We start from the raw sequence: 24,111 nt of genomic DNA, 5'->3' as shown, positions 1-24,111 counted from the left end.
TTTTTTTTATTTAATAAAAGCTTTGATTCTCCTTCTTTACAAGTGCAGGAGATACTCTTTTCATCACTTCTGCAAAGTGTAAGTAAACATGTTCTGTACATTTTCTTTCTTAAACTGAAGAAAAACTAATTGCATAATTCCTACTTTTATGTCTTCCTTTACATGGAAAAGCAGAATAATTCCGTGCTGTGAACCAAAACAGAGTCTGAACAAGTTGTATTTACATTTTCTGGTTGCATTGAGCAAATGAAGTGCATTGTTTGTAAGACTTGGGAGGGAGTGGAAGCGAACACGGATGTGCCAGGACCGGTGCTGCCGTGGTCTGGTCTGACAGCAGGGTGAGCAGTGCCCGGGTGCTGCTGAGGATCCAGTGTTCCCTCCTGGTGTTCCCAGAGCCAGCTGGGATCTCCAGGAAAGTGATACATGGCTTAACAGGTACTTGGCAAGTGAGGGATGGCTGAGCAGGTGCAGGACATGGAGAGCCGTGGGCAGGGAGCAGTCACCGGCTCCAGGCTTCCAGAAGGGAAACAGTGGCAATTCTTCCTCTCTTGTTTTATTGCTCTGACACCCAAACCTTCATATTTTATTGGATCCTGGCAGGTATTTTCTAACCCCCCTGCAGCATTTCCCAAGCAGTGAGGTGTGCAATATCTGCTGTGCTGTGTTTCAATGCAATAAAACATCAGCCCATAGGGATTGCTGTGTTGGACTTCGCTGCACTAAGATGTTCCAATTCCCATCACAATTAATTAAGGATGGGGTGACATGGAAGTCCTGAGTGTCTTCCTGGGATCTCTTTAAATGAAGATTTTAAAAAGAAAAAAGTACAAGAGCAGCTTTTTCTGGTGCTGTTTAACAGCCACTTGATCCCAACACTTGGGTTTCATCTCTGCTGGGTCTGTACTGTGGTGGAGGGCAGTTTGTTTTCTTGCAAAAGGAATTTAGCCAGGTGATTTTTGCTTGTGACAGTGTAACCACAGAATCCTAGAATGGCTTGGGTTGACAGGGACCTTAAAGCTCATCCAGTGCCATGGGCAGGGGCACTTCCCACTGTCCCAGGTTGCTCCAAGCCCCGGCCAGCCTGGCCTGGAACACTTCCAGGGATGGAGCAGCCGCAGGTTCTCTGGGCAACCTGTGCCAGTGCTTTTCTTCCTAACATCTAATCTAAATCTCTTTTAGTTCAAACCCATTCAGATATTGCAGAAACGCTGCAAACTGTTCAACACGTTGCTGTTCGTGGGTGATTCGGTGCAGCCTGATGGAGAAGTCCCGGGGCAGGTGCCAAAAGGCACCGATGGGGATTTGGCAAAACTCCCAAGATTAAAAACCGTCCTTGTCCCAGGGCCGGTTTTGCGCAGCTCTGCGGGCAGAAGCCCCGAGGGCGGCGCGGCTGCGGCGCGGAGCGGGGCCGGGCGGAGCGGGGCCGGGCGGAGCGGGGCCTCGAGGGTCCCCGGCCCGGTCCCCGCTCCGCTCCCGGCGCTGCCCGGCCCCGCTGCCGGCCCGGGGGGCGGCGGAGCCGAGCGGGGCGGGGGTCCGGGCGGGGCCGGCCCGGGCCCCTCCCCGCCAAAGCCGCTAAAGCCGCGGGCGGCGGGGCCGGTGAGCGGCACCGGCGGGGGAGCGGCACCGGCACCGGCCCGGGAGCGGCACCGGCCCCGGGGCCATGCGGGGCGCGCCCGGCTCCGCGCTGCGGGCGGCGCTGCCGCTGCTGGGCGCCGCCGTGTCCCTGTGCGCAGGTACGGCGGCACCGGGAGCCGGGGAGCGGCACGGGGAGCCGGGGAGCGGCGCCGGGAGCGACACCGGGAGCCGGGGAGCGCGATGGTCGGGGCGCTGCTCTAGAGCCCCGCTTATCCATCCCGGCCGTGCGCCCGTCGCCGTTCGGGGGGTTCGGGCTCTCGGTGCCTCCAATCACGGCCACGGGTACCGGTAACTGGGTCAGCGGGGACTTACCGGAGCGGAATCCCTGATCCCCGGGGCTTCCCGCGGCATCCCGGGCGGATCCGCCCCGGGGCTGCTCGGGGCAGATCCTCGGACGGAGCGGCCCCGGTGCCGGTGCAGGAGCCGTCCCGGCGCCCGGCGGTGCCCGTGCCCCAGCGGAGGCGGCCGGGTCCTTGCGCACAGGTAGCACAGCTGGGGAGGCGCTCCCTGCCCTCACTCGGCCCTTCACAGCCCCAAGCCGCGCTCCCCGGCAGCGCTCTGCGAACCAGCGGTAAGCGAGGCAGCGTAGCACAGAATAATGTACAGATTTGCTGTTGGGTTTACTGGGTTTTACCTTTCTGTCCGTGTTATACCAGAGCAATTTCTCTGTGTGGTGCTCGTTAGGACCTTGCAGAGAGGGGAGGTAGAGCCCCAGGTGCGGGAAGGACCGCGCCCGTCCAGCTGCTCACAGAACCCCTGCTTTTGGCAGGGAGGAGGAACAGAGCCCAGCTGTGGGCTGTGAAGTGCTTCTGTGTAGTACTGCACATCTGGTAACCTCTGGTACCTCCACGGGGTGGAAATCCTGCTCTGCAAGAGCTCTTCTCCTTATTTCTGTGGAGGTGTGCTGTGTTTGGAGTGACCCCAGGGACAGCAGCCCGGTGTGCCCGAGTTAAAGCCGAGCCTTGCAGCGCCGTGGCTGTTGCCAGCTCCCTCTGGAGAGCCTCCAGAGCACTACGGAACCCGCTGGATTTGATTGTTTTGTGAATCAAAGTCCTGCATTGCTTTGCTCTCCGCAGGTGCAGTGCAGGGTCCTCTCCTCCTGCCCTGCCCCAGAGCCGGGCTCAGGCCTGGGGTGTGCACAGACCAGACAGGCAGATGTGTGGCAATAGAGGGACAGGCAGTGTGACTGTCGGGATGGAAAATTCCTTGTCAAACCCCTCAGACGTGACTTTAGGAGTGCTCCGGGCTGGGGACTCTCTTGTGCAAGCAATTCCAGCCTTGCCGTGGATCAGAGCTGTCAGCCTGGGTTATCTCAGCTGCTCCCCTGGAGTTTGTACTCTCAGCCCCTCACGGGCTGGGACCAGCGGGTTCTTGTTCAGCTCCGTGCAAGAGCTGCAGGACACAAAATCCCTGCGCTCACAGCACTCTGCTGTGACACTCGTGTCCCATAAAACCTTCCCAAGGATACCTCGCCTGCTCAAACCCAAAAATGTCCTTTGGCAGCTTATTCCACCAAAGGTAATTTCCCTGGGTGTTGTAGCCCTTTCCCTGCCCTGTCAGTGTTAATTTCAATGCCTGGACCCAGCTCCTGCCTGCTGGGTTTTGCCTTGGCTGCTGAGCTTTTCCAGAATGGGGATTTTGAGCGTCCAGTATCCTCCTTCCCAAATAATGATACTTGCAAATATTTATAAAATCATTCCCCAGATGTTTATTTAAGAAATCAAAACTCTAGAACTCCGTGATGTCTCTCATTCAAAGATATTTTCTTCTCAATTCTAGAACAAATACTTTTCTTCTCTTCTCTACAACTTTCTAGTTTTTGTCCTGTTTGGTATCAGCCCTTCTTACAGTATATTTATATAGGGAGTGTTTCCTCCAACTATTTTCTTTCAGAGCCCTCTCCAGAGCGGGAACTTCTCCATATTTTTCATTATAGTCCAAAAAGCAGATTTGTTTTTTTCTAAGACCTCTCATTGCTCAAAATTCTGGTTTTGCCTTCTGAGGAAATGTGTTACAAGAGAATAAATTTGTCACTTCCATGGCTGGGGCTGGATCTGTCGCTGCTGTGCTGAGGGGTCCCTTGGCACCCCCAGCCCCACAGCAGATGCTGGAGGGAGGATGGGCTGCACTGGGGGGCTCTGGGCTGGGAGCTGCTGCCTCTGTTGTACCTGTGGCAGCTGCTGGGAGTCCCCAGCAGGCGCAGGTGGGATGGGCTGTGCCTGCTGGGTACACCTGGAGAGGGAGAGGAGAGGTTCCTCCCTCCTGCTCCGTGGAAGTTTGCAGCCTGGGCTGCCCAGGGCTTTTGAGTGCCTGTGAAATGGTGAGCACCCGACCCCATTCATCTTCTAGGTGTGATCTATGATTTCTTCAGAGAACCCTCACACCTCTCCAGAGCTGCCTTTGATATGGCAGCTCAGCTTCTTAATGCCTGATCCCCTCGCTCTCTGTCCTGGAACTCTTCCTGCTTCTCCCGTGCCTTCCTGAGCTGGGTGACAGTGTCTGAGCCCACATGGCAGAGCAGGGCTGCATCTTCTGGTGTCTCCTGCTCTCCCCGGGGAGGCACAGCCCTCTGTCCCCAGGGGCTGAGTGTGTGCTGAGTGTGCTGTCCCTGCTCGGGCCAGCTGAGCCCGTGGTTCTGTGGGATGTCGCTGTCCCTGCCTGTTTGTTCTGTGTGATGTCGCTGTCCCTGGCTGTTTGTTCTGTGTGATGTCGCTGTCCCTTGGTGTTGGTGCCTCAGCACAGGCAGGGATGGAGTCCCCATCCCTGGAGGGACCCACAGCCCCTGGGTGTGGCACTCGAGGACCCAATGGGTCAGCAGTGACCTCAGCAGAGATGAGGAACAGTTGGACTCGGTCTCAGAGGCCTTTCCAATCCAAACAATTCCGTGATTCTGTGGTGAAATTGTTTTGCAATGCTCTGAAGTCAGTCCCGCTCGTGCCTTCAGCAGCCCCCGTTACCCACTGCCCCTGCAGCTCCCGGGGCTCTCAGCCCGGCCCCGGGGCACAGCCCCATGGCCACAGCCCGGCGGGTGAGTTAATGCTCCTTCCACAGCCCAGCGGGATGAGCAGCTGCTCCTTCCACAGCCCCATGGCCACAGCCCGGCGGGTGAGTTAATGCTCCTTCCACAGCCCGGCGGGCGAGGTAATGCTCCTTCCACAGCCCTGGGGCCACAGCCCGGCAGGCTGAGCTAATGCTCCTGCCCCAGCCCGGCAGGATGAGCTGCTGCTCCTGCCCCGGCCCTGTGGCCACAGCCCGGTGGGTGAGTTAATGCTGCTCCTTCCACAGCCCGGCAGGATGAGCTGCTGCTCCTCTCTGACACAGCCCGGCAGCCCCAGCCCCAGCTGCTACTCCTCTGCCCCAGCCCCAGCTGCTGCTCCTGCCCAGCCCCAGCTGCTGCTCCTGCCCAGCCCCAGCTGCTGCTCCTCTGCCCCAGCCCCAGCTGCTGCTCCTGCCCAGCCCCAGCTGCTGCTCCTCTGCCCCAGCCCCAGCTGCTGCTCCTCTGCCCCAGCCCCAGCTGCTGCTCCTCTGCCCCAGCCCGGCAGGCTGAGCTTCTCTGCCAGCAGAGTTTCCCTGCCATGGTCAGTTCCCAGCAATTGTGCAGTTGGAGAGCAGGGGCTGTGCTAGACCCACGCCCTCCCCACAGCACCTTTACTGGGACTTCTTGTCCTGGCTCCGTCACCAGCACGGGGCTGGACCATGGGAAACAGCCAGACTGTAATTTTTAGGATCTCCTTTGAGCCCCTTTGTCCCACAGTGAAACTTTTGTCAGCTGGGCCCCTTCTGAGCCCGGTCAGTCAGGTCCAGGTGTGTGTGCTGTGGTGAGAAGCATCCCTGCCCAGGGATGGAGGTGCCAGGGGCAGCTGTGTCCTGGCCCTGGGGTCTGTGCCTGGGGCAGGGGATCCAGCCCCTGTGGAGAGCCCACAGTCATGGGAGCCCCAGCTCTGTTACTTGGAAATAAAATCAAATTGTGTCTAGAAGGGCACAATAGACAATGACCATAAAAAAAGATCAAAGATGGAAATGTTCTGGATATTCAGCATTTCCTCCCATCAGGCCACTTAGATCTTTGCTTTCCAATTTAATTTTGAAATGCTCTACTGCTAGCTGTGGTGAGTAGTGATGGATTATGACTTTGTGGAAGATTAGTGCCCTGTTAATCTGTGTAGTAAAAAGTTTGTGCTGAGATGTAGAACCTTGTGTGGCTCATAAGAGAGGGCAGGTCTGGGCTTTGCTCCCCCAGAGATTTTAGTTAAAAATCTCAGTTAAAAACAGAGTTTTAGCCTTTAGTTTTCATGGTATGTGGGCTTGTGTTAACGGTTCAGTTCCTTCCATTTAACTTTCGAAGTTGCACTATGAATGTGTTTCAATTATTTGTTGTCTTCACGAAGCTGGTGTTTGGAGCCCTGTTCTCCCATCCCTTGCTGCCCTGCAGTGTGACTCTCTTGCTCCTCAGCTATCGGTGATTCTGTGCTTGAGGCTGACACTCGGTGGCCAAGGGCTGGAAGCACACAAACCCATCTCCTGTGTTTGCTGGGCATCAGGTGCTGCTCCAAGGCTCACTGCAGGGCGTGTCAGCCTGTCCTGTGTTTTCTGGCAGTGGCACTGAGAGCTAACAGGCAGGAAATGTCGCTTTTTGGGGAAGTCAGGCAGATTATTTTCTTCTTTGAACACTAAGTCATCCTGCCCTTGATGCATGGTGGGGCTCATCCAAGAATCTGGCGTGTAGTCCCAGCTCCTACTGCAATAACAGCAGGAAAAATGTCCTTGAAAACCATGAATGTGTTAAAAACACCAGACCCAGGAAACCTCTGCTCCTGGGGTGTGTGTACCCAAAATCTGCTGTCCTTGTGTGCCAGGGTGGGCATCTCCTGTGCCCCTTGTGTGCCAGGGTGGGCATCTCCCGTGCCCCTTGGCTGGCTCCTGTACCCAAAATCTGCTGTCCTTGTGTGCCAGGGTGGGCATCTCCCGTGCCCCTTGTGTGCCAGGGTGGCATCTCCCGTGCCCCTCTGCCAGCTCGTGTTCTCCTGCTGCTGTGGGGCCCTGTGGCTGCCCGGGAAGGGTCCCTCTGTCCCTCTCCTGTCCGTGGCTCCTGTCCCTGCCAGAGGGAGCCTGTGGGGTCCCTGTCCTGCCCAGCTCTCCAGGCAGCCCTGGTGGGCAGCCCAGGTCCTGCTGGGCTGGGGATGGGCTCTGGGGAGGCTCGGGGCACGCTGGGGAGCGATGCTGCAGAGCTCCATGCTCAGGGGGCTGGCACAGCCTGTGGCCAGGCCTGCATGCCTGCCGTGCTCTCTGCAGCCCTGGCGTGCCTCAGTCGTTCACTTTCTCCTGATTTCTCAACCAGAGAATGGAATGTTTTCAGGGAATTGTTGTGCTAGAGTAAATAAAGGAGTCCTGCTCATTACCAGATTAAAGAGTGCCTCATTTTGAAAGTCTGGGGGCACATTTTCTGCCTGCCTCTTTAATCCTTTAACTCTTTGGCAGTCACCTTGTTCCATTCCTTGGTTTCCAGGGAGTGGGAGTCCTGACTTTTGCCCTGAGACAGAGCATCCCCAATGGCATTGCCAGGACTGTGCTCAGGGATGGCTCTGGGGAGGGAGGAGACATTTCTTGCTGCATAGAGGATTTCAGTCAGTAGTTGCCAATTCTTCCTCTTCTCTCGTGCTCTGTGGGAGGGAAGCAGCTCAAGGGTGGTGCTGGCTTGGGCAGTGGGAGGAGGCTCTCCCATCACTGGGCTGCTCCCCTGTGGCCTGCAGGCTGAGGGGGTGCCTTGCTGGCCCCTCTGGGACAGCACGGGGGAAATCAGAGCAGGAATGATCCAGATGTGTGGGGTGAAACTCGGGACACAGGGCCAGTGGCTGTAGATGGGCTGGTCATGGAGCTGACCTCCTCTCCAGTGCAAGGAGCTGTTGTGAATGACCAGGAGCAGCCCTGGGGCGCTCCTGATGGAGCAGAACAGATAAAGCACAGCTCTGGTGAGTGCTGTGTCCCTGAGGATGTCAGCAGGGCTGGGACACAGCCCCCCTGGAGCAGCAGTGGATGCACAGGTGTGTGGGGAGCTGTGTGTGAGGCACAGCAGGGCTGTGACACCGGGTTTGTCACCCCCTGCCCAGTGGGGTGGCAGGGGGAAACCCCTGGATCTTCCCAAGGGAATGTGCCAAAGGGCCCAGGCTGCTCCCCTGAGTCCACAAGAGCTGAGGCAGCTGAAGTGGCACGGGTGCAAGAAACCTGTGTTTCAATGGCTGTATTCAATCACCTTCCTGCTCTCTTAACAAAGGGCTCTGGATGGACACAAGTGCTCTGGAAACAGGGCCAGGCATTTGCACTAGGTTTGTGATTTCTGACAATTTTTCTGCACGAGAAGTCAGCCAGCAGCACAGGCAGGTGTCTGAGCAACCCGAGGCTTCTGCTTTTGTAGAATTACATTTTAAAGTGGTCTCTGACAGTCTTCTGTGAGGAAAGTGTCTTGTCTTTCCCACAGCTCCAACTCTGATCGTGTCTCTGAGCAGATTCAGTTACAGTTTTCCATTTTCCCCCTGTGTGAGGGCAGGATTGGGTGGTGCAGAGCCCTTGTGGTTGTGGCAATGGCACTCAGTGTGGTCAGGGTGAGGGTACAGAGCTCCCCAGGCATCCTCCACTCACCCCATGTTTGTGGGGCTGCTCAGGATGTGCAGGGACAGTTTTGATCAGCTCTGCTCCCAAGTAATCTGCCAGTACAGAGCATGGATAAATCTGTCAGTCATCCACTGCGGATGACGTAATAAAGATAATTTTCCATTTTTAGACTGTGAGAAAGGGAGAAAAACACCATAATGACGTGTCTAAAGCCCCGAAGACACTTGCAACAATCCTAGATTCATTTCCTCAATAATGCTTTTATTTTGCAGTTGTGGTGGTGATGTGTCTGTTTTCCTCCTGCTAGATCTCTAATTTATTTGGGTCTGATGAGTCTTTCTCCTGGCAGCAGTTGTAGGAGCAGGGTGATGTCTTTAGGGAGAGGTTTGGCTGCTGTGCAGGGTGTGGTGGATGGTGCCTGCTCCCGTGCCCTGCTGGCACAGCCTCACCCAGCACAGACACTGTGCCAGGGGGGTTTGCTGCGGGCCCAGGGTGCACACAAACACCTGTGGCTGTCGCTGCACAAGGGTGGCACAGGATGGGGATTGCGGTGAGGGAGGCAAAGAGGGCCACAGAGACAGAAATCAGGTTTGTGCTGCTGTCTGTCAGGACTTCTGTGCTCCTCTGGGTACTCTGGGATTGCAGAACTGTGGAATGGTTTAGGCTGGAAAACCCCCTAAGGTCATCGAGCCCAGCTGTGCCCCCAGCACTGGCAAGCCCACCAGTAGCCCATGCTTTACTTTTCAACTCTCTCTTATCCTTAGGTAAAAGAAAGGCCCTCACAGAAAGATTTGTGGCTGAAGTGATTGTCCTGAGCAGAGCAGGGCTCAGACTGGCAGAGTTGGAGGCGGCCTGGACAAGGTGCCTCATCTCAGCACACACGGGGAGGAGGAGGAGGAGGAGGAGCCTGTCCCTGTGTCTGTGCCCATGCTGGGGCGCTGTGTGTTCCACCTGGCTGGGGCTGTCACCCACTCAGCCCTGGCACAGCTGGGCTGGGGTGGCCGCTGTGGGCAGGTGAAGGGACAGGCAAGGGGTGCTGTGGTTTTGGGAGCCAGCTTTCAGGGGAGCTGCTTTTTGGGGTGGCCATTCTTCTCCACCACAAAAGACAGATGACAACTCTAAAATCCCCTGGGGCCGAGGTTTAAACACTTGTCACGTGTGGGTGCTGGGGCCCGTGCTGCTGGGGTGCCCGGGGCAGGCAGCTGGCACTCTGTGCTGGGCTCTGCGTGCCCCCGACAGCTGTGCCCAGCTGTGCCCCGCTTGCAGGCCTGCAGTGCGTGTGCCAGCTGTGCGAGCACACCAACTTCACGTGCCAGACGGAGGGCGCCTGCTGGGCCTCGGTGATGCTGAGCAACGGGCGCGAGGAGGTGGTCAAGTCCTGCGTGTCCCTGCCCGAGCTGCACGCACAGGTCTTCTGCCACAGCTCCAAGAACATCACCCGGACCGAGTGCTGCTACACCGACTTCTGCAACAACATCACGCTGCGCCTGCCGCTGGGTGAGTGCCCTGCTGGCCTGGGCTGGGGGCACCTTCTGAACCTGGCTGGGGCTGGGGGGCACCTTCTGAACCAGGCTGGGACTGCCCGGGCACACTGCGGGCTGGGGGGCACATTCTGAACCAGGCTGGGGCTGGGGGGCACCTTCTCAACCAGGCTGGGGCTGGGGGCACCTTCTGAACCAGACTGGGGCTGGGGGCACCTTCTGAACCAGGCTGGGGCTGGGGGGCACACTGCGGGCTGGGGGCACCTTCTGAACCAGGCTGGGGCTGGGGGGCACCTTCTGAACCAGGCTGGGGCTCCCTGGGCACACTATGGGCTGGGGGCACCTTCTCAACCTGGCTGGGGCTCCCTGGGCACCTTCTGAACCAGGCTGGGGCTGCCCGGGCACACTGCGGGCTGGGGCTCCCTGGGCACACTCTGTCCCGGGCTGGGCACACTCTGTCCTGGGCTGGGCACACTCTGTCCCAGGCTGGGGCTCCCTGGGCACACTGTGGGCTGCTCCCAGCTGCTTTCACACAGCAAACCACAAACTGCAGCTCTGCCATAAACTGCAGTTTCCTGCCTTTCTAAGGGTGTCCCAGCACTGGCCTCCATGTCCTACAGCACTGTCCTAGGGCAGAGCAGTGGGGCACCCCAAGGCACTGCTGGGACCCCTTTGGCCCAGGCACTTTCAGCAGCCTGAGCCTGGGGTGGATGTGAGCAGCCTGAGAGGCAGCTGGCCTGTGCTGTCACCCCAGTGTCACCCCAGTGTCACACCGTGTCCTGCTCAGCAGGGCTGGGAAGGAAGCTGTGAGATTCCAGCTCCCCATGAGAGGGAGGAAAAAGGTTGGCACTCCCAGGAGCCCGGTGTGTCACCTGGCTGGTGCAGTGTGTGAGTCTGCCAGGCTCAAAGTTGTGTAACAAAGTTGATTTGGTGCTTTCTAAAAATAAATATTTATACTATTTTTAGCGCAATTTTAGTTTAATTTTTTTCTTCTTTCCAAGATTTGGAAAGAAAATCCAAATTTTGTGTTTATTCCAGGCTTTTATAAAAAAAGGGTGTAAAATACACTGTTTTATCAGATAATACCTTTTGTATACTCACAATAGTGAGATATGTTGCAGGTAAGAAAGATGCAAATTAGCACACAATTTAAAATTATAGCTTGAACTCAAGAAGCTATCATGTATCCTTAATGGAATTTGAAAGGCTGTTGCTGGGCAGACCATGGGGGAGCCTTGGGCACTGTCACCTCCTGGTGAACCCTGGTACCAACCTCACCTGAGCCGTGGGGCAGGAATCAGGATTGTTTAATTGGTGCTAAGGATGATTTGTGTGATGCTTACAGATGACTGGGAATACAAGCATCATCAAGTCACCCTAGGACATTGTTTTTCTTTCAGCTGGCCACAGAAGGGACACACTAATTGTGGTCATGCTCTAGAAATAAAGTGTCATGGTGGTTTTTCTGAGTTGGGAAGAAAGCTGCTATTTCTAGAGGAGCAGTGGAGGCACATCTGCTGTTCCAGCACTTGAGCTGGGACTTGCAAAGCCTCTGGTTTCATATTTCCTTTTTTCCCCAAAAAAATGACTGAATTATTACCCTGAGCCCTTTGCTCCAAAGGTTCAGGGGAACCCGTGTGAGTGGGAATTGTGGCAGTGCAGTGAGGTTTCTGTGCTGGAATTGTGGCACTGCCAGGAAGGGGCCTGGGGACAGCTCCAGGGCAGGGCCCTTGTCCCTGACATCTGACAAGTGGCACCTGGGACAGACACCTGGGTAGGGAGGGTGGCTGTGCCTTGTCTGTATCCATCCATCCATCCATCCATCCATCCATCCATCCATCCATCCATTATCTATCTCTCTATCTCTGTGCTCTGTACCCACTGTGAGCCTGTCCTGCAGTGTCCCCTGCACAGAGCCACTCCTGCTGTCCCACACAGTGTCCCCTGCACACTCTGGGGTGGCAGGGCTGCCTCAGTGAGGTGCCAGAGCTCCTGGGGTAGGGGATCCCTCTGTGTTGCTCTCCATCCCTGTTTCAGGGAAACCTCAGCCCGGTGGAAATAGAATGAAAAGGGTTTAGGAGATGCTTGCCATGTCAGTTAACAAGCAGCAGTTCCAAGGAGGAATCCTGCTCATAAATCCTCTTACAAACTTCCTGGATCACCCCTGGAGCAGCCTCTTGAAGGCCTCAAAGGGAAAACCTGTGAACAAAATGTACCAGCTTTGTGCTCAGGAGGGTTGGGGTTGCTCTGGTGAACAGAGCATGTGTGGTATTGACTGCAGGAAGGAAGCAGTGGGTGCTGAGCCTGTTTGCTGCTGCCTTTGAGACCCCACATCACCGTGGTGACTCTCAAACTCCAGGTTAAGGTGTACTTGAGGCCCAGCTTCTCCCTGAAGGGAAGGGGTAACCTGGCATGGGGTGGAGTTTGTTATCCTTACATCTGCTGCAGCTCCGAGATCTCATTTGTACTCACGGTTCTGAGCGTTGAGGGTTTTTTTATGGGTCATATTTCTGGTTTGTTTCATTTCAGGGGAAAGCACTGGTTGATTTTTCTTTTAAACTTATTTCAAATTTTGGGGACATGGAAAGAATCATTGTGTGTTCCTGTGCAAGTGAATCCCTCAGCAGTGTCTTCCTAGAGCTTCTTGATATCGAGCTCCTTGGGTGGTGGTCAGAATGCTGGCCTGAGACAGAACAGAAGGTGTGTGGGGGAAAAGCTCCATCACTTACAGACATGTGGTCTGTTCTGGCTGTCCTGTCTCCTGGCCAGGACCATGGTGGGAAAGCATCGAGTGGAGGAAAGGAGACTCAGGGGTGACCTTATCACTCTCTGCAGCTTTCTGAAAGGAGTTGTGCTCAGGTGGGGTTGGTCTCTTTCTCCAGGCAGCACTGACACAACCAGAGGTCCCAGCCTCAAGCTGCACCAAGGGAAATATAGGTTGATATTAGGAAAGAGTTTTTTACAGAAAGGGTGATAAAGTTCTGGAATGGCTGCCCAGGGAAGTGGTGGGGTCCCCATCCCTGGGTGGGTTTAACAAAGCCTGGGTGTGGCACTGGGTGCCAGGGTTGAGTTGAGCTGTTGGGTGGGACTCGATGAGCTTGAAGGTCTCTTCCAACCCAGTGATTGTGTGAATCTGTGATTGTGTGATTCTGTATGAATCTATGATTCAGTGATTGTGTGATTCTGTATGAATCTGTGATTCTGTGTGATTCCTTGTGATTCTGTGTCATCCTGTGTGATCCTGTGTGAATCTGATTGTGTGATCCTGTGTGAGCCCATGACCGTGTGATGGCTGCGGTGTCCCAGCCCAGCGGGTCCCTGTGTCACACCGCTGCGTCACGCTCCCCGTGTGTCTGTCTGTCTGTCTGTCTCCCGGCAGCAGTGGTGGAGGCTGTGATTCTGTGTGAATCTATGATCCTGTGTGATCCTGTGTGATTGTGTGACTGTGTGATTGTGTGACTGTGTGATCCTGTGTGACTGTGTGACAGCTGTGGTGTCCCAGCCCAGCGGGTCCCTGTGTCACGCTGCTGTGTCACTGTCCTGGTGTGTCTGTCTGTCTGTCTCAGCAGCAGCGGCGGCAGGGGCTGCGATTCCGTGTGAATCCATGATCCTGTGTGATCCTGTGTGATCTATGTGATTGTGTGATTCTGTAATTGTGGGACTGTGTGACCGCGGCGGTGTCCCAGCCCAGCGGGTCCCTGTAGCCCCTGTGTCACTCTCCCGAGTGTCTGTCTGTCTGTCTGTCCCGCAGCAGCGGCGGCGCGGGGCGCTGCCGCTCGGGTCCGTGTGTCACCCTGTCTGTCTGTCTGTCTGTCTGTCTGTCCCGCAGCAGCAGCGGAGGCTGTGGGGCGGTGCCGCTCGGTCCGTGTGTCACCCTGTCTGTCTGTCTGTCTGTCTGTCCCGCAGCAGCAGCAGCAGCGGCTGTGGGGCGGTGCCGCTCGGTCCGTGTGTCACCCTGTCTGTCTGTCTGTCTGTCTGTCCCGCAGCAGCAGCAGCGGAGGCTGCGGGCGGCGCCGCTCGGTCCGTGTGTCACCCTGTCTGTCTGTCTGTCTGTCTGTCCCGCAGCAGCGGCGGCTGTGGGGCGGTGCCGCTCGGTCCGTGTGTCACTCTGTCTGTCTGTCTGTCTGTCTGTCCCGCAGCAGCAGCGGCGGAGGCTGCGGGCGGCGCGGGGCGGCTGTGGGGCGGTGCCGCTCGGTCCGTGTGTCACTCTGTCTGTCTGTCTGTCTGTCTGTCCCGCAGCAGCAGCAGCGGAGGCTGCGGGCGGTGCCGCTCGGTCCGTGTGTCACCCTGTCTGTCTGTCTGTCCCGCAGCAGCAGCAGCAGCGGCGCGGGGCGGTGCCGCTCGGTCCGTGTGTCACCCTGTCTGTCTGTCTGTCTGTCCCGCAGCAGCAGCGGCAGCGGAGGCTGCGGGCGGCGCGGGGCGGCTGCGGGCGGCGCTGCTGGCGGCCGTGGCGGTGCCGCTCGCGTTGCTGGCGCTGCTGGCCGCGCTGCTCGCCCGCTCGGCCCGGGGCTGCCGCCGCCGCCCGCCCAACGTGGAGGAGCCGCTGTGCGAGGGCAGCCTGGCGGGCACGGGCAAGACGCTCAAGGACCTCATCTCGGACATGACCACCTCCGGCTCCGGCTCCGGTAGGTGCGGGCCCGGCCGCCCCCGCTGCGCCCGTGCGGCTCCGCCTCTGCCCGACCACAAAAATTCGGTTCTCTGCCGGAATGGAGGCGTTAAAAAAGGGAGCTCGGAAATCAGAACCGAGTGTGAAACCCAGCGCTGCCGGCCCATGCAACGTGGCAGATAATGGACCGTGCTAAGCTCACCTGAGTGGCTCAGGATGCTGCTTCCCAATTTTTGTTTTTGTGTTTCGTAGCAGAATAATGTTCTTCCAAATTCTTGTTTTGAGCAGAACATTCATATTTTAAACATTTTCCCCATTTTTTCTGTGACGCCTCCATTGCTATTGAGAACTTGTTAAACCAAAGAAACCTAAAAATGAGGTGGGAATTCACCAATTCCAGCTCATTTGACCAGTGATGTACAACCCAACGTTCCCTAACTAGAGCTTTTATTGAAAAGTATGTAAACTATGCTTGCTTTTATTTGTAAGTGAAAAACGCACAAATGATGCCTAATTTAATTTATTTCCATGAGCTGCATACCTCTGAGGATTAAGTTGTTGTTCTTCCCTAATGCCTTTTCACAGCTCTAATGAGCAGACTTTGGCGTTATTTATGCTGAAGTTTTTAACTGTTCCCAGCCATCCCTGAGCCAGGAACAGGGCTGGACTCGAGCAGAGCCAGAGCCCCATGCACCGGGATGGTTTGTTGTGACTTCAGCCAAAATCAAGGTTGCAGTTATTAAAAAAAAACCCCAAAACCAAAAAAACCCCAAACCCCCCCTGTTTTAAGTCCCCAACAAATACGGAATTATATCAAACCAGGCAGAATGTGTGGCTGGCAAAGCACAATGGAGCTGCTATAATGATTTATTTTTATTTTCAAAAATTTCAGCTAGAGTAGAACAACTGATCGACTGCAGGACAGCTGCAGTCTGTATCAAACCAAATGGAGTAGCTTGGGCCAAATTTTAAGATTTTTACTGGGGTTTTAACAAGTTTTTTCTATGTACAGACACTGGGAAGTAACATCAAAAAGTCTGATTTGAGGAGATACTGGTTGGGAGAGGATTTTCCCTTGGCACGGTTGGGAAGCAAAGCCATGGGTGCGGCTCACTGGGAGAGGGCAGTGCTGGGGTTTCAGGTCCCAGCTGAGCCATTTCACAAAAGCCTCTCTTTTTCTCCAGGCCTGCCTCTGCTGGTCCAGAGAACCATCGCCAGGACCATTGTGCTGCAGGAGATTGTGGGCAAAGGACGGTTTGGGGAAGTGTGGCACGGGAAATGGTGCGGGGAGGACGTGGCTGTGAAAATCTTCTCCTCCAGAGATGAGCGGTCGTGGTTCCGGGAGGCAGAGATTTACCAGACAGTGATGCTGAGGCACGAGAACATCCTGGGCTTCATCGCTGCCGACAACAAGGGTGAGCAGCACGGGGGCTGCCTGCCTCCTGCATGGATCTGTGTCACAGGCGTCTTGTCATGGAAAAGCCTTTCCTTGGGATTTTCCCTCCTGAGAAGCTGAGAGGCCTCAGGAACAAAATGTACCCAATGGTTATCTGCTGCTGTGGAATGTAACAGGAACAAAATGTACCCAATGGTTATCTGCTGCTGTGGGATGCAACAGGAACAAAATGTACCCAATGGTTATCTGCTGCTGTGGAATGCAACAGGTGCATCTGGGATTGGGCTCATGGGGTTGTTTCTAATTCATGGCCAATCACAGCCCAGCTGGCTCGGACAGAGAGCCGAGCCACAAGCCTTTGTTATCATTCCTTTCCTTTCTATTCTATTCTTAGCCAGCCTTCTGATGAGAACCTTTTCTTCTATTCTTTTAGCATAGTTTTAATGTAATATATATCATAAAATAATCAATCAGCCTTGTGAAACATGGAGTCAGATCCTCGTCTCTCCCCTCATCCGAGAACCCCTCTGAACACCATCACAGCCCTGCCAGCCCTAGCAGCTCTGATTCTGTGGGCTGGGCTGGGTGATGGTTGGACTCCGTGGTCCTGGAGTGCCTCCCAGCCCCAGTGGTGGCACTCACGGAATCCTGAGTGACTGTCCCAGCACAGCTTCTGCTGCCCCAGCTCCATCTGAAAAACAGCCCTGGGCTCTTCCCTGGCCCACCTCCCTGCTGGCATTCCCCAAAAAGGGGAAGGCTTTCCCTGGCTAACATTTCTGTGAAAAACACCAATCACTTGTTTTTGAAATTTTAGAAGTTTAATAGTAATAAAATGGTTATAAAAATAGTAATACAATTAGGGTAATAATAATTTGGACAATTTGAATTAGGACAATATGAGACAATAAAGACAAAGAGTTATGCACGTCCAAGTACCTTTTTCTGGGCAGCACGAGCCCGAAAAAGGACACAGGTTAACAGAGGATTAACCCTTAAAAGCAATAGCCTGTTGCAGATTCATACACCTCATACATGATACATAAATTCCATTCAAACACAGGATTCTGTCTGGTCATCATCAACTTCTTCCTCTGAATCCTGACAGTGCCTTCATGTCCTGTGGCTGCTATCTTGCTGCGAGTCCTTTCTTTAAAATAAGCATCCTTCATAGCATAGTTTCTACTTTAACATTTTTTTATAACCTAAAACTATATTTAACACACTACTTAAGAGAATTAATACAGCATCACTTTCTAACACAAAACATATAATATGAATTTTAATATTTGCAAAAAGCCGATCATAAAATACATGCATTTTTCACAATTTCTAATACTCCTACTTCCTCTGGCTAGATAATGGGACGTGGACTCAGCTGTGGCTTGTCTCCGAGTACCACGAGCAGGGCTCTCTGTTTGACTACCTGAACAGGGGCACGGTGACCGTGGAGGGCATGGTCAGGCTGGCACTGTCCGTGGCCAGCGGCCTGGCTCACCTCCACATGGAGATCGTCGGCACGCAAGGCAAGTGCTGCCCTCCCGCTTTCCCTACAGCGCTTTAAGGAGCCTCGGTGCTCTCAAAAGCGTTCATGGGCGGCGTGGTGCCGTGAAGCGTTTTCCAAGCTGCTGACGCCAGGGGGAACAGTGTGGGTGAGAGTGGTGCAGTGCAGACAGGGGAGAGGGACGCTCCCTTCCCATGTCCACTGTCTGTGCTTTGTCCATGCCTCCAAAGAGATGCCTACAGAAGTAGCTCTGCTGAAGGGGAGTGAGCGCTAATGAAGGAAAACTTGGAGAAATTTCTTCATGGGGGGGTTTGTCCAGCCCTGGCACAGGTTGCCCTGGGCAGTGGTGGGATATAAAGCTGTGTGGATGGGGCACTTGGGGAAATGGGTTAGTGGTGGCCTTGTCAGTGCTGAGGAATGGTGGGACTCGGTGGTCTTAGAGGGCTTTTCTGACCCAATCCATTCAGTGATTCAGTAATTTTCTAAACAAATTTGGACGGTGAACTTCCAGTTTCTCCTTTTGTGCTTTATTCCTGAAATACAGATATTGAAAAAAAAAATGCTCCTAAAGTTTTCTTTTGAAGTTAAGAACATTTAGCAGAGCTTTTCTTGGTTCAAAATAGGCTTCAATATTTCTATAGGGTACAGTAACAAAAGTGAATAAAACTGTTTTTACATCCTTGCTCCTTGCATTAAAATCCACACTGTTGTTACCAAAACTGGAGGCGGTCTCTCTTGCTGTGAGCAGGGAAGCCAGCGATCGCTCACCGGGATCTGAAATCCAAGAACATCCTGGTGAAGAGGAACGAGACCTGCGCCATCGCTGACCTGGGCCTGGCCGTGAAGCACGACTCGGTGCTGAACACCATCGACATCCCCCAGAACCCCCGCGTGGGCACCCGCAGGTGGGTCAGGCACTGCAGTCCCTGGGCATGGGTCAGGCACTGCAGTCCCTGGGTATGGGTCAGGCACTGCAGTCCCTGAGGATGGGTCAGGCACTGCAGTCCCTGGGGATGGGTCAGGCACTGCAGTCCCTGGGGATGGGTCAGGCACTGCAGTCCCTGGGCATGGGTCAGGCGCTGCAGTCCCTGGGCATGGCCCCTCACAGCCCTGTCCCCATCAGCCACGTCCCCTCTGCCCTGGCACTGGGCAGGGATGGCCACAGCCCCGGTGGGGAGGGAGGGAGGCTGGGTGGGTGGGCGGGTGGGGGATGTTGCAGGTCCTGCTGTGGATGGATGGAGCTCTCTGCCCCGTGTGAGGCCTCATGTGCTGGTCACCCTGGTCACCATGGCACTCTGGGCTGGGCAGGGCACAGCTGCAGCATCACGAGGGCTCACAGGGCTCCCACGGGCACGTGGCAGCACAGCTGTGGCCTTTGGTGGGAGCTACCCCAGCAAAGTGACCCTGTGTGCCCCAAAGGTACATGGCCCCCGAGATCCTGGAGGATGCGATGAACACGAACATCTTTGAGTCCTTCAAGCGGGCCGACATCTACTCCCTGGGGCTGGTGTACTGGGAGATAGCCCGGAGGTGCTCCGTTGGAGGTGAGGCTTTGGCCTTTCACCCAGTCCCAGCTGGGTTTGGGTTGGGAGGGACAGTAGAGCCCTCCTCATTCCACCCCTGCCATGGGCACCCACACAGTGATGCATCTTCCCAGGAATCACCGAGGAATACCAGCTGCCTTACTACGACCTTGTGCCTTCTGATCCTTCGATAGAAGACATGAGAAGGGTTGTCTGTGAACAGAAGCTCAGACCAAGTATTCCAAACCAGTGGCAAAGCTGTGAGGTAAAAGCAATTTTCTAGTTTATTCTAGGTTTATTTTGTAGGGCTTTTTTTTTCTAGTTTTATTTTATTATTTATATTTTCAAGTTTAAATCAAGACAGAACTTTTCAGTGAGAGATAGGGCACTCAGTGCCCAGCTTCTCCTGAATTTAGAAGCTTCATATGTCTAGCTGTCCTTCAGATCAATACAGAAAAAACTCTCTGCACCAAGTGCTTGATGCTGTTCAAGGCAGGTCTTAATTGATGCTGCTGCTGTTGTGTCACTGTTTCAGAGCACTGCACTTTATCTCCCTGTATTAAAAATGGAAAGCAGGGGGTGGTGGTTGTATCTCTGGCTGTTGTCTGTCCTCCTGCAGACCCTGTTTGTACCTGGGTCCCATTTCTATCCCCCAGCCCCTATCTGTACCCTGGTCCCATTTCTCTCCCCGGTCCCTGTTTGTACCTGGTGCCATTTCTATCCCCCAGTCCCTGTTTGTACCTGGGTCTCATCTTTGTCCCCAGCCCCTGTCTGCACCCGTTCCTGTCTCTGTCCCCCACACCCAGTCTGTTCCCAGCCTCGTCTCTGTCTTCAGCCCCTGTCTGTACCCGGTGCCATCCCTGTCCCCACACCCTGTCTGTACGTGCTCTGTCCCTGTCCCCAGTCCTGGTCTGTACCCGTTCCCATTTCTGTCCCCAGCCTGGTCAGTGCCGACTCTGTTCCCATCCCCAGCCCCTGTCTGTGCCCATTCCCATGCCCAGCCCTGTCAGTGCCCATTCCTGGGGTACCAAGTCCCTGTCCCCAGCCCCTGGTGAGTGCCCATTCCTGGGGTGCCGAGTCCCTGTCCCCAGCCCTGTCAGTGCCCATTCCTGGGGTGCCGAGTCCCTGTCCCCAGCCCCTGCTGAGTGCCCATTCCTGGGGTGCCGAGTCCCTGTCCCCAGCCCCTGTCAGTGCCCATTCCCTGGGATGCTGAGTCCCTGTCCCCAGCCCCTGCTGAGTGCCCATTCCCATGCCCAGCCCTGTCAGTGCCCATTCCCTGGGATGCCGAGTCCCTGTCCCCTGCCCTGTCTGTGCCCATTCCTGGGGTGCCGAGTCCCTGTCCCCAGCCCTGTCAGTGCCCATTCCTGGGGTGCCGAGTCCCTGTCCCCAGCCCCTGGTGAGTGCCCGCTGGTGTCCGGCAGGCGCTGCGGGTGCTGGGCCGGCTGATGCGGGAGTGCTGGCGCGCCAGCGGTGCCGCGCGTCTCACGGCGCTGCGCGTCAAGAAAACCATCTCGCAGCTCTGCGTGCCCGAGGACTGCAAGGCCTGAGCCCCGCGGGACGAGGGGGATGAGGGGCCTCCGCTGGCTCCCCACAGGTGTGGCTGTGTTGTTGTTTCTGCTCTACCTCAGACGGCGCGGTCAGCGCTGCGGTGCCCGAGGCGGCGCCCGGCCCTGGCACTGGGCAGCTCGGCGCTCACGGCTGGGGTTTGGTACAGCAAGTCCGTGACTTGCTCTGGCTTTTTTCGGTAAATCAGACACCGGTGAATGGCAGGAAGGAGCTTCAATCATCATGGCAGTGTAAAAATACCTTTTGCTGTTGTGCTTTTCATCCCTGTCAGACCCCAAACGTCCTGGAAGTGTCTGGTGTTGGTTAAAGCCTGTTTGTGAGACAAACCTCGTATTCTGTCCTCAAACCAAGTAAAAGACCAAATTAACCCAGCTTTTTTACCTGTTTTGTTTTTTTTTTTCAATTTTATTTCAGGGATCTGAAAAGTGGTTGTCAGTAAATGCATTTTGAATTACTATATTTATAATTAACCAAGCAATTAGAAAAGATGAAATTTCCACTAAGTGTGTACACTGTGAGCAAAACCATTGAGTCAGTTCCCTATTAACATTTATTTTTATTGTCTCAATTTCACATACAATATCATGGTTAAAAATTGAGTTGTTTTACTCTCTCTTTTGTTCATTGAACAGATCAATCAAGGGACAACTTTTCCTTTTAACAGTTGTTAGGAAAAATAATTGAGGCAACACTTTCCTGTTAGCTGTGAAGGGATGAAACAGGAGAAATTCTACCTAAACTGAGAAAATATTTATTTTTAGCAATGTTTTTCCAATCACTGGCAGCATTTTTTTAGTGCCTTTTGATGTATTAAGGGGAAGCTTTAACAAAAGCCAGTGCAGCGTGTTCAGAGGTTTTTTACAGAATTCTGTAACAACATGAGGCTGGTGATGAATATTTACATTTCTGACCAGGTGTCCATAATATCAGAAGCCAGCAACGTGAGTTGCTATGTTAAAATTCAACAAAGTTCTGGCATTTTGTGAATTTTCACCCACTCCATGGCCTGCATATTTGAATGTAGTGTTGGAGTATTCTTAATTGGCTATTTACATGTTTCTAACTCCATCTGGCCCATGGGAACTAATCCTGAAGATGTTTCCAGAATAGCAAAGCTTTGCAGAAATCCGGTGTGGCCCCTGCAGCTCCGTGGCAGGAGCTGTTGGCACAAAGTCTCTTCACTGCAGCTGTTGCAGGGAAGGAGGTGTTAAACTTTTACTGAGTGCAGGGTCAGTGGTGCCATCCATTGCTCCGGTTTCACCTGCTGTCCTCGCCCTCAGGAGGCTGTGGGTGCTTGCTGGCTGTGAGCTGCTCTCAAGGCTTTGAGCACGTTGAGATCTCAGCCTGCAGGGCTCTGAGTGCTGCAGCCCAGCCCTGCAGTCCAGCCCTGCATCCTGCTCCCCTCCACTGCAGCCCAGCCCTGCATCCTGCTCCCCTCCACTGCAGCCCAATGCTCAGCCTGCTTCTCTCCACTGCATCCCAGCCCTGCAGCCCAGCCCTGCATCCTGCTCCCCTCTGCTGCTGCCAGTGCTGCTGCAGGGCGGCTTCTCACACCTAACCAAGGCTGAATGAGGGATCCAGGGCAGGCTGGATGGGGCTTGGGGCAGCCTGGTCCAGTGGAAGGTGTCCCTGGGAGGTAAAACGAGGCAAGCTTTAAGGTCTCTGCTGACCCAAACCATTCTGGGGTTCCGTGATTCAATTCTTGTGTGCTTCAAGTGCAGGAACTCCCCGTGGAGCTCAGTGATGTGGCTTTGCAGGCTGTTGGAGGGGTGATCTGGGCAGCTGCAGGATCCAAAGCCTGGTGCTGGCTTGACTATCAAAAAAAATTGCAAAGCTAAGATCCAGCATCTGTTCTTGTAGTATGTACAAGAACACATTTATCTTAGAAAGGAAGAATCAAAGCTTTATTTTTTTTAAGTGGGAAAATAGTTTCAGTTTCTCCCCTGGAGTCTCTGAAAATTGTTGACCAGCCCAGTAATTTGAACAAGACCCTGCTGGTGCCTGGCTGGGAAGTGTGGGTGGAGGATGCTCAGGCTCAGCTACTGCTCACACAGGTCACAGCTCCAGCCCCAGAAGTGCTTTAACCTTTTCCCTGGACACAGCTCTTGGCGTCAGACATTACAGTCTGTTTGCCCTGGCTTTTCACCCAACTCAGTATTTTTGCTCTGGTTTTCTTTTCTCTTTTGTTGTTGAGAGGTGAATGTACATTTTGATGAATTGGAGTTGTGCGTAACTGAGCCAAGGGGCTGATGTTGTGTTGAGCTCTGAAATGTTTGTAAACTCTACAGTCCTTTAGAAAAACTCCAAAGAACCCTTGTTTTAGTGGCCTTTCCCCTCCCTGTGGGTTTGTCTTGGTCTAGTTTAAGCACAGAGGTTATGCCAAGACACTTCTGTGCAGTTTAGGGAGGCTTAGGTTTCCTCAGAGGTCACAATGTTCCTGGTAATTTTCACTTAAAGCAAAAGTTCCTAAGCTCATGAAAATTTTCAAGGTCAAGGATGCTCAAAACCTGTTACCACATTCAGCTTCTCCTAATTGATGCTTCTAACTGGGGGGGAATAACCAATATTTTATAATTTGCTTCTAATAACAATCTAAAGTTTAATGTAGGGATTATGCACTGAAAGGGAAAGTTCATTAATGTTTCCTGTAACACCTATTTTTTTTTGTATTGCTTGAACTGCTGCCCCCACACACTCCTTTAGAAACTCAGGCTGTGATCTCCTCTGCACTTCCCTACTTTTATAATTTGCACTTAATCAAGCTCATTCCCTCACATGACACTATAAAGAGTCCTACAATGTTTTAGTAATTGCTGTGTCACTTTGCTTGGTACTAGATTCAGGAATGATGAATAAATGAGTTTAGAAGTGTGCCCAGTCCCCACAGTGGGTCTGGGCTTTGAGCAGGGCAAGTTCTCCCCAGTCCCTCGAGCTCCTGTGCCAGGATGGGCTCAAGGCTGCCCCAGCTCATGGGAAGGAGGAGTTTGGGCTTTGCCTGGGGGCAGCACCGCAGGGCAGGGCCAGGGTGGCACCGGGGGCTGCAGGTGGGCACACGCTGGGCACCTCCTTTGGGTGCAGGGGACGGGCACAGCCTCTGGGTGTTGGTGAAGGTTATGGCCCAACCCCTGCTATGGGTCTGTGGGGGTGTCCTGGGGGGTCCTTGGGCCATCCCTGGGAGCCCCCAGCAGCCCTGCATGTCTGTCCCCTCCTCTGTGGTCCCAGGGACCGTCCCCACAGGCCATGGGACCCCCAAAGCCTTTAGGGAAAGATGTGCACGTTCTGCTCTAATGGGCAGAGCAACATTTATGAATGTACAGGGAATAAGCATCGAGGTACAATATATTTCTACAGAATATAAGAAATGTGCAATAAATTGTAACTTACACTGAATGTATTTTTGGCATAAACGGACCAGATGTGTTTTGAATGTAGCTATGACATTGTGTCTAAGCCTGCTGTGATTCTCAGTCCCAGGAAAAACGTGTCATGTTTTGTCAATCTACAAACCACTTCCTCAGTGTCTGTTTTTAAAAGAAGTGTGAGTATTTTATCTGGAACACTGTAATATTTCTGAACTAAGTATAGCAGTGCAATGCTCACTTCAACTCTCGTGTTGTGAAATATCTGATCTGTGTACACTTCAGAGTTATTTTTAAAACTATTGCTAAAGTTATTGCTTGATATTGCAGCTGCCTGGATGTAAATAATGGTTTAGCTGTTGTATTTTGTATGCAATTTGGGGAAGACGTGGTAATTTTAATAAATTCGGCATACTCTGCCCTTGTGCTGCCGTG

At 54.0% G+C, this 24,111-nt stretch overlaps 1 protein-coding gene across 2 annotated transcripts; it reads left to right on the top strand.

Annotated features, from left to right (window-relative positions):
- The first annotated feature begins 1,590 nt into the window (after positions 1-1,590).
- On the top strand, positions 1,591-24,111 carry ACVR1C (activin A receptor type 1C). 2 transcript variants are annotated; one of them, XM_077181811.1, is made up of 9 exons: positions 1,591-1,733; positions 9,511-9,741; positions 14,114-14,350; positions 15,516-15,746; positions 17,083-17,250; positions 17,977-18,133; positions 18,648-18,772; positions 18,886-19,016; positions 20,173-24,111. In XM_077181811.1, exons 1-9 carry the CDS (start codon positions 1,661-1,663, stop codon positions 20,296-20,298), a joined length of 1,479 nt encoding a protein of 492 aa, XP_077037926.1. In that variant the 5' UTR covers positions 1,591-1,660; the 3' UTR covers positions 20,299-24,111. The 2 variants fall into 2 exon arrangements, with proteins under 2 accessions (XP_077037926.1, XP_077037925.1); XM_077181810.1 differs by having other exon boundaries at positions 14,111-14,350.

The sequence above is a fragment of the Agelaius phoeniceus genome, chromosome 7 (genome assembly GCF_051311805.1).
Source record: "Agelaius phoeniceus isolate bAgePho1 chromosome 7, bAgePho1.hap1, whole genome shotgun sequence".
NCBI classification, from domain to species: domain Eukaryota; kingdom Metazoa; phylum Chordata; class Aves; order Passeriformes; family Icteridae; genus Agelaius; species Agelaius phoeniceus.
This window is presented reverse-complemented; position numbering and strand designations above follow the sequence as displayed.

Bases quoted from the DNA above. Each gene is read 5' to 3' on its own strand.
- ACVR1C (XM_077181810.1), top strand. From the start codon at position 1,661: ATGCGGGGCGCGCCCGGCTCCGCGCTGCGGGCGGCGCTGCCGCTGCTG. The intron at 18,134-18,647 runs GTGGGTCAGGCA...TGTGCCCCAAAG, and splicing joins CCCCGCGTGGGCACCCGCAG to GTACATGGCCCCCGAGATCC. The intron at 19,017-20,172 runs GTAAAAGCAATT...GGTGTCCGGCAG, and splicing joins ACCAGTGGCAAAGCTGTGAG to GCGCTGCGGGTGCTGGGCCG.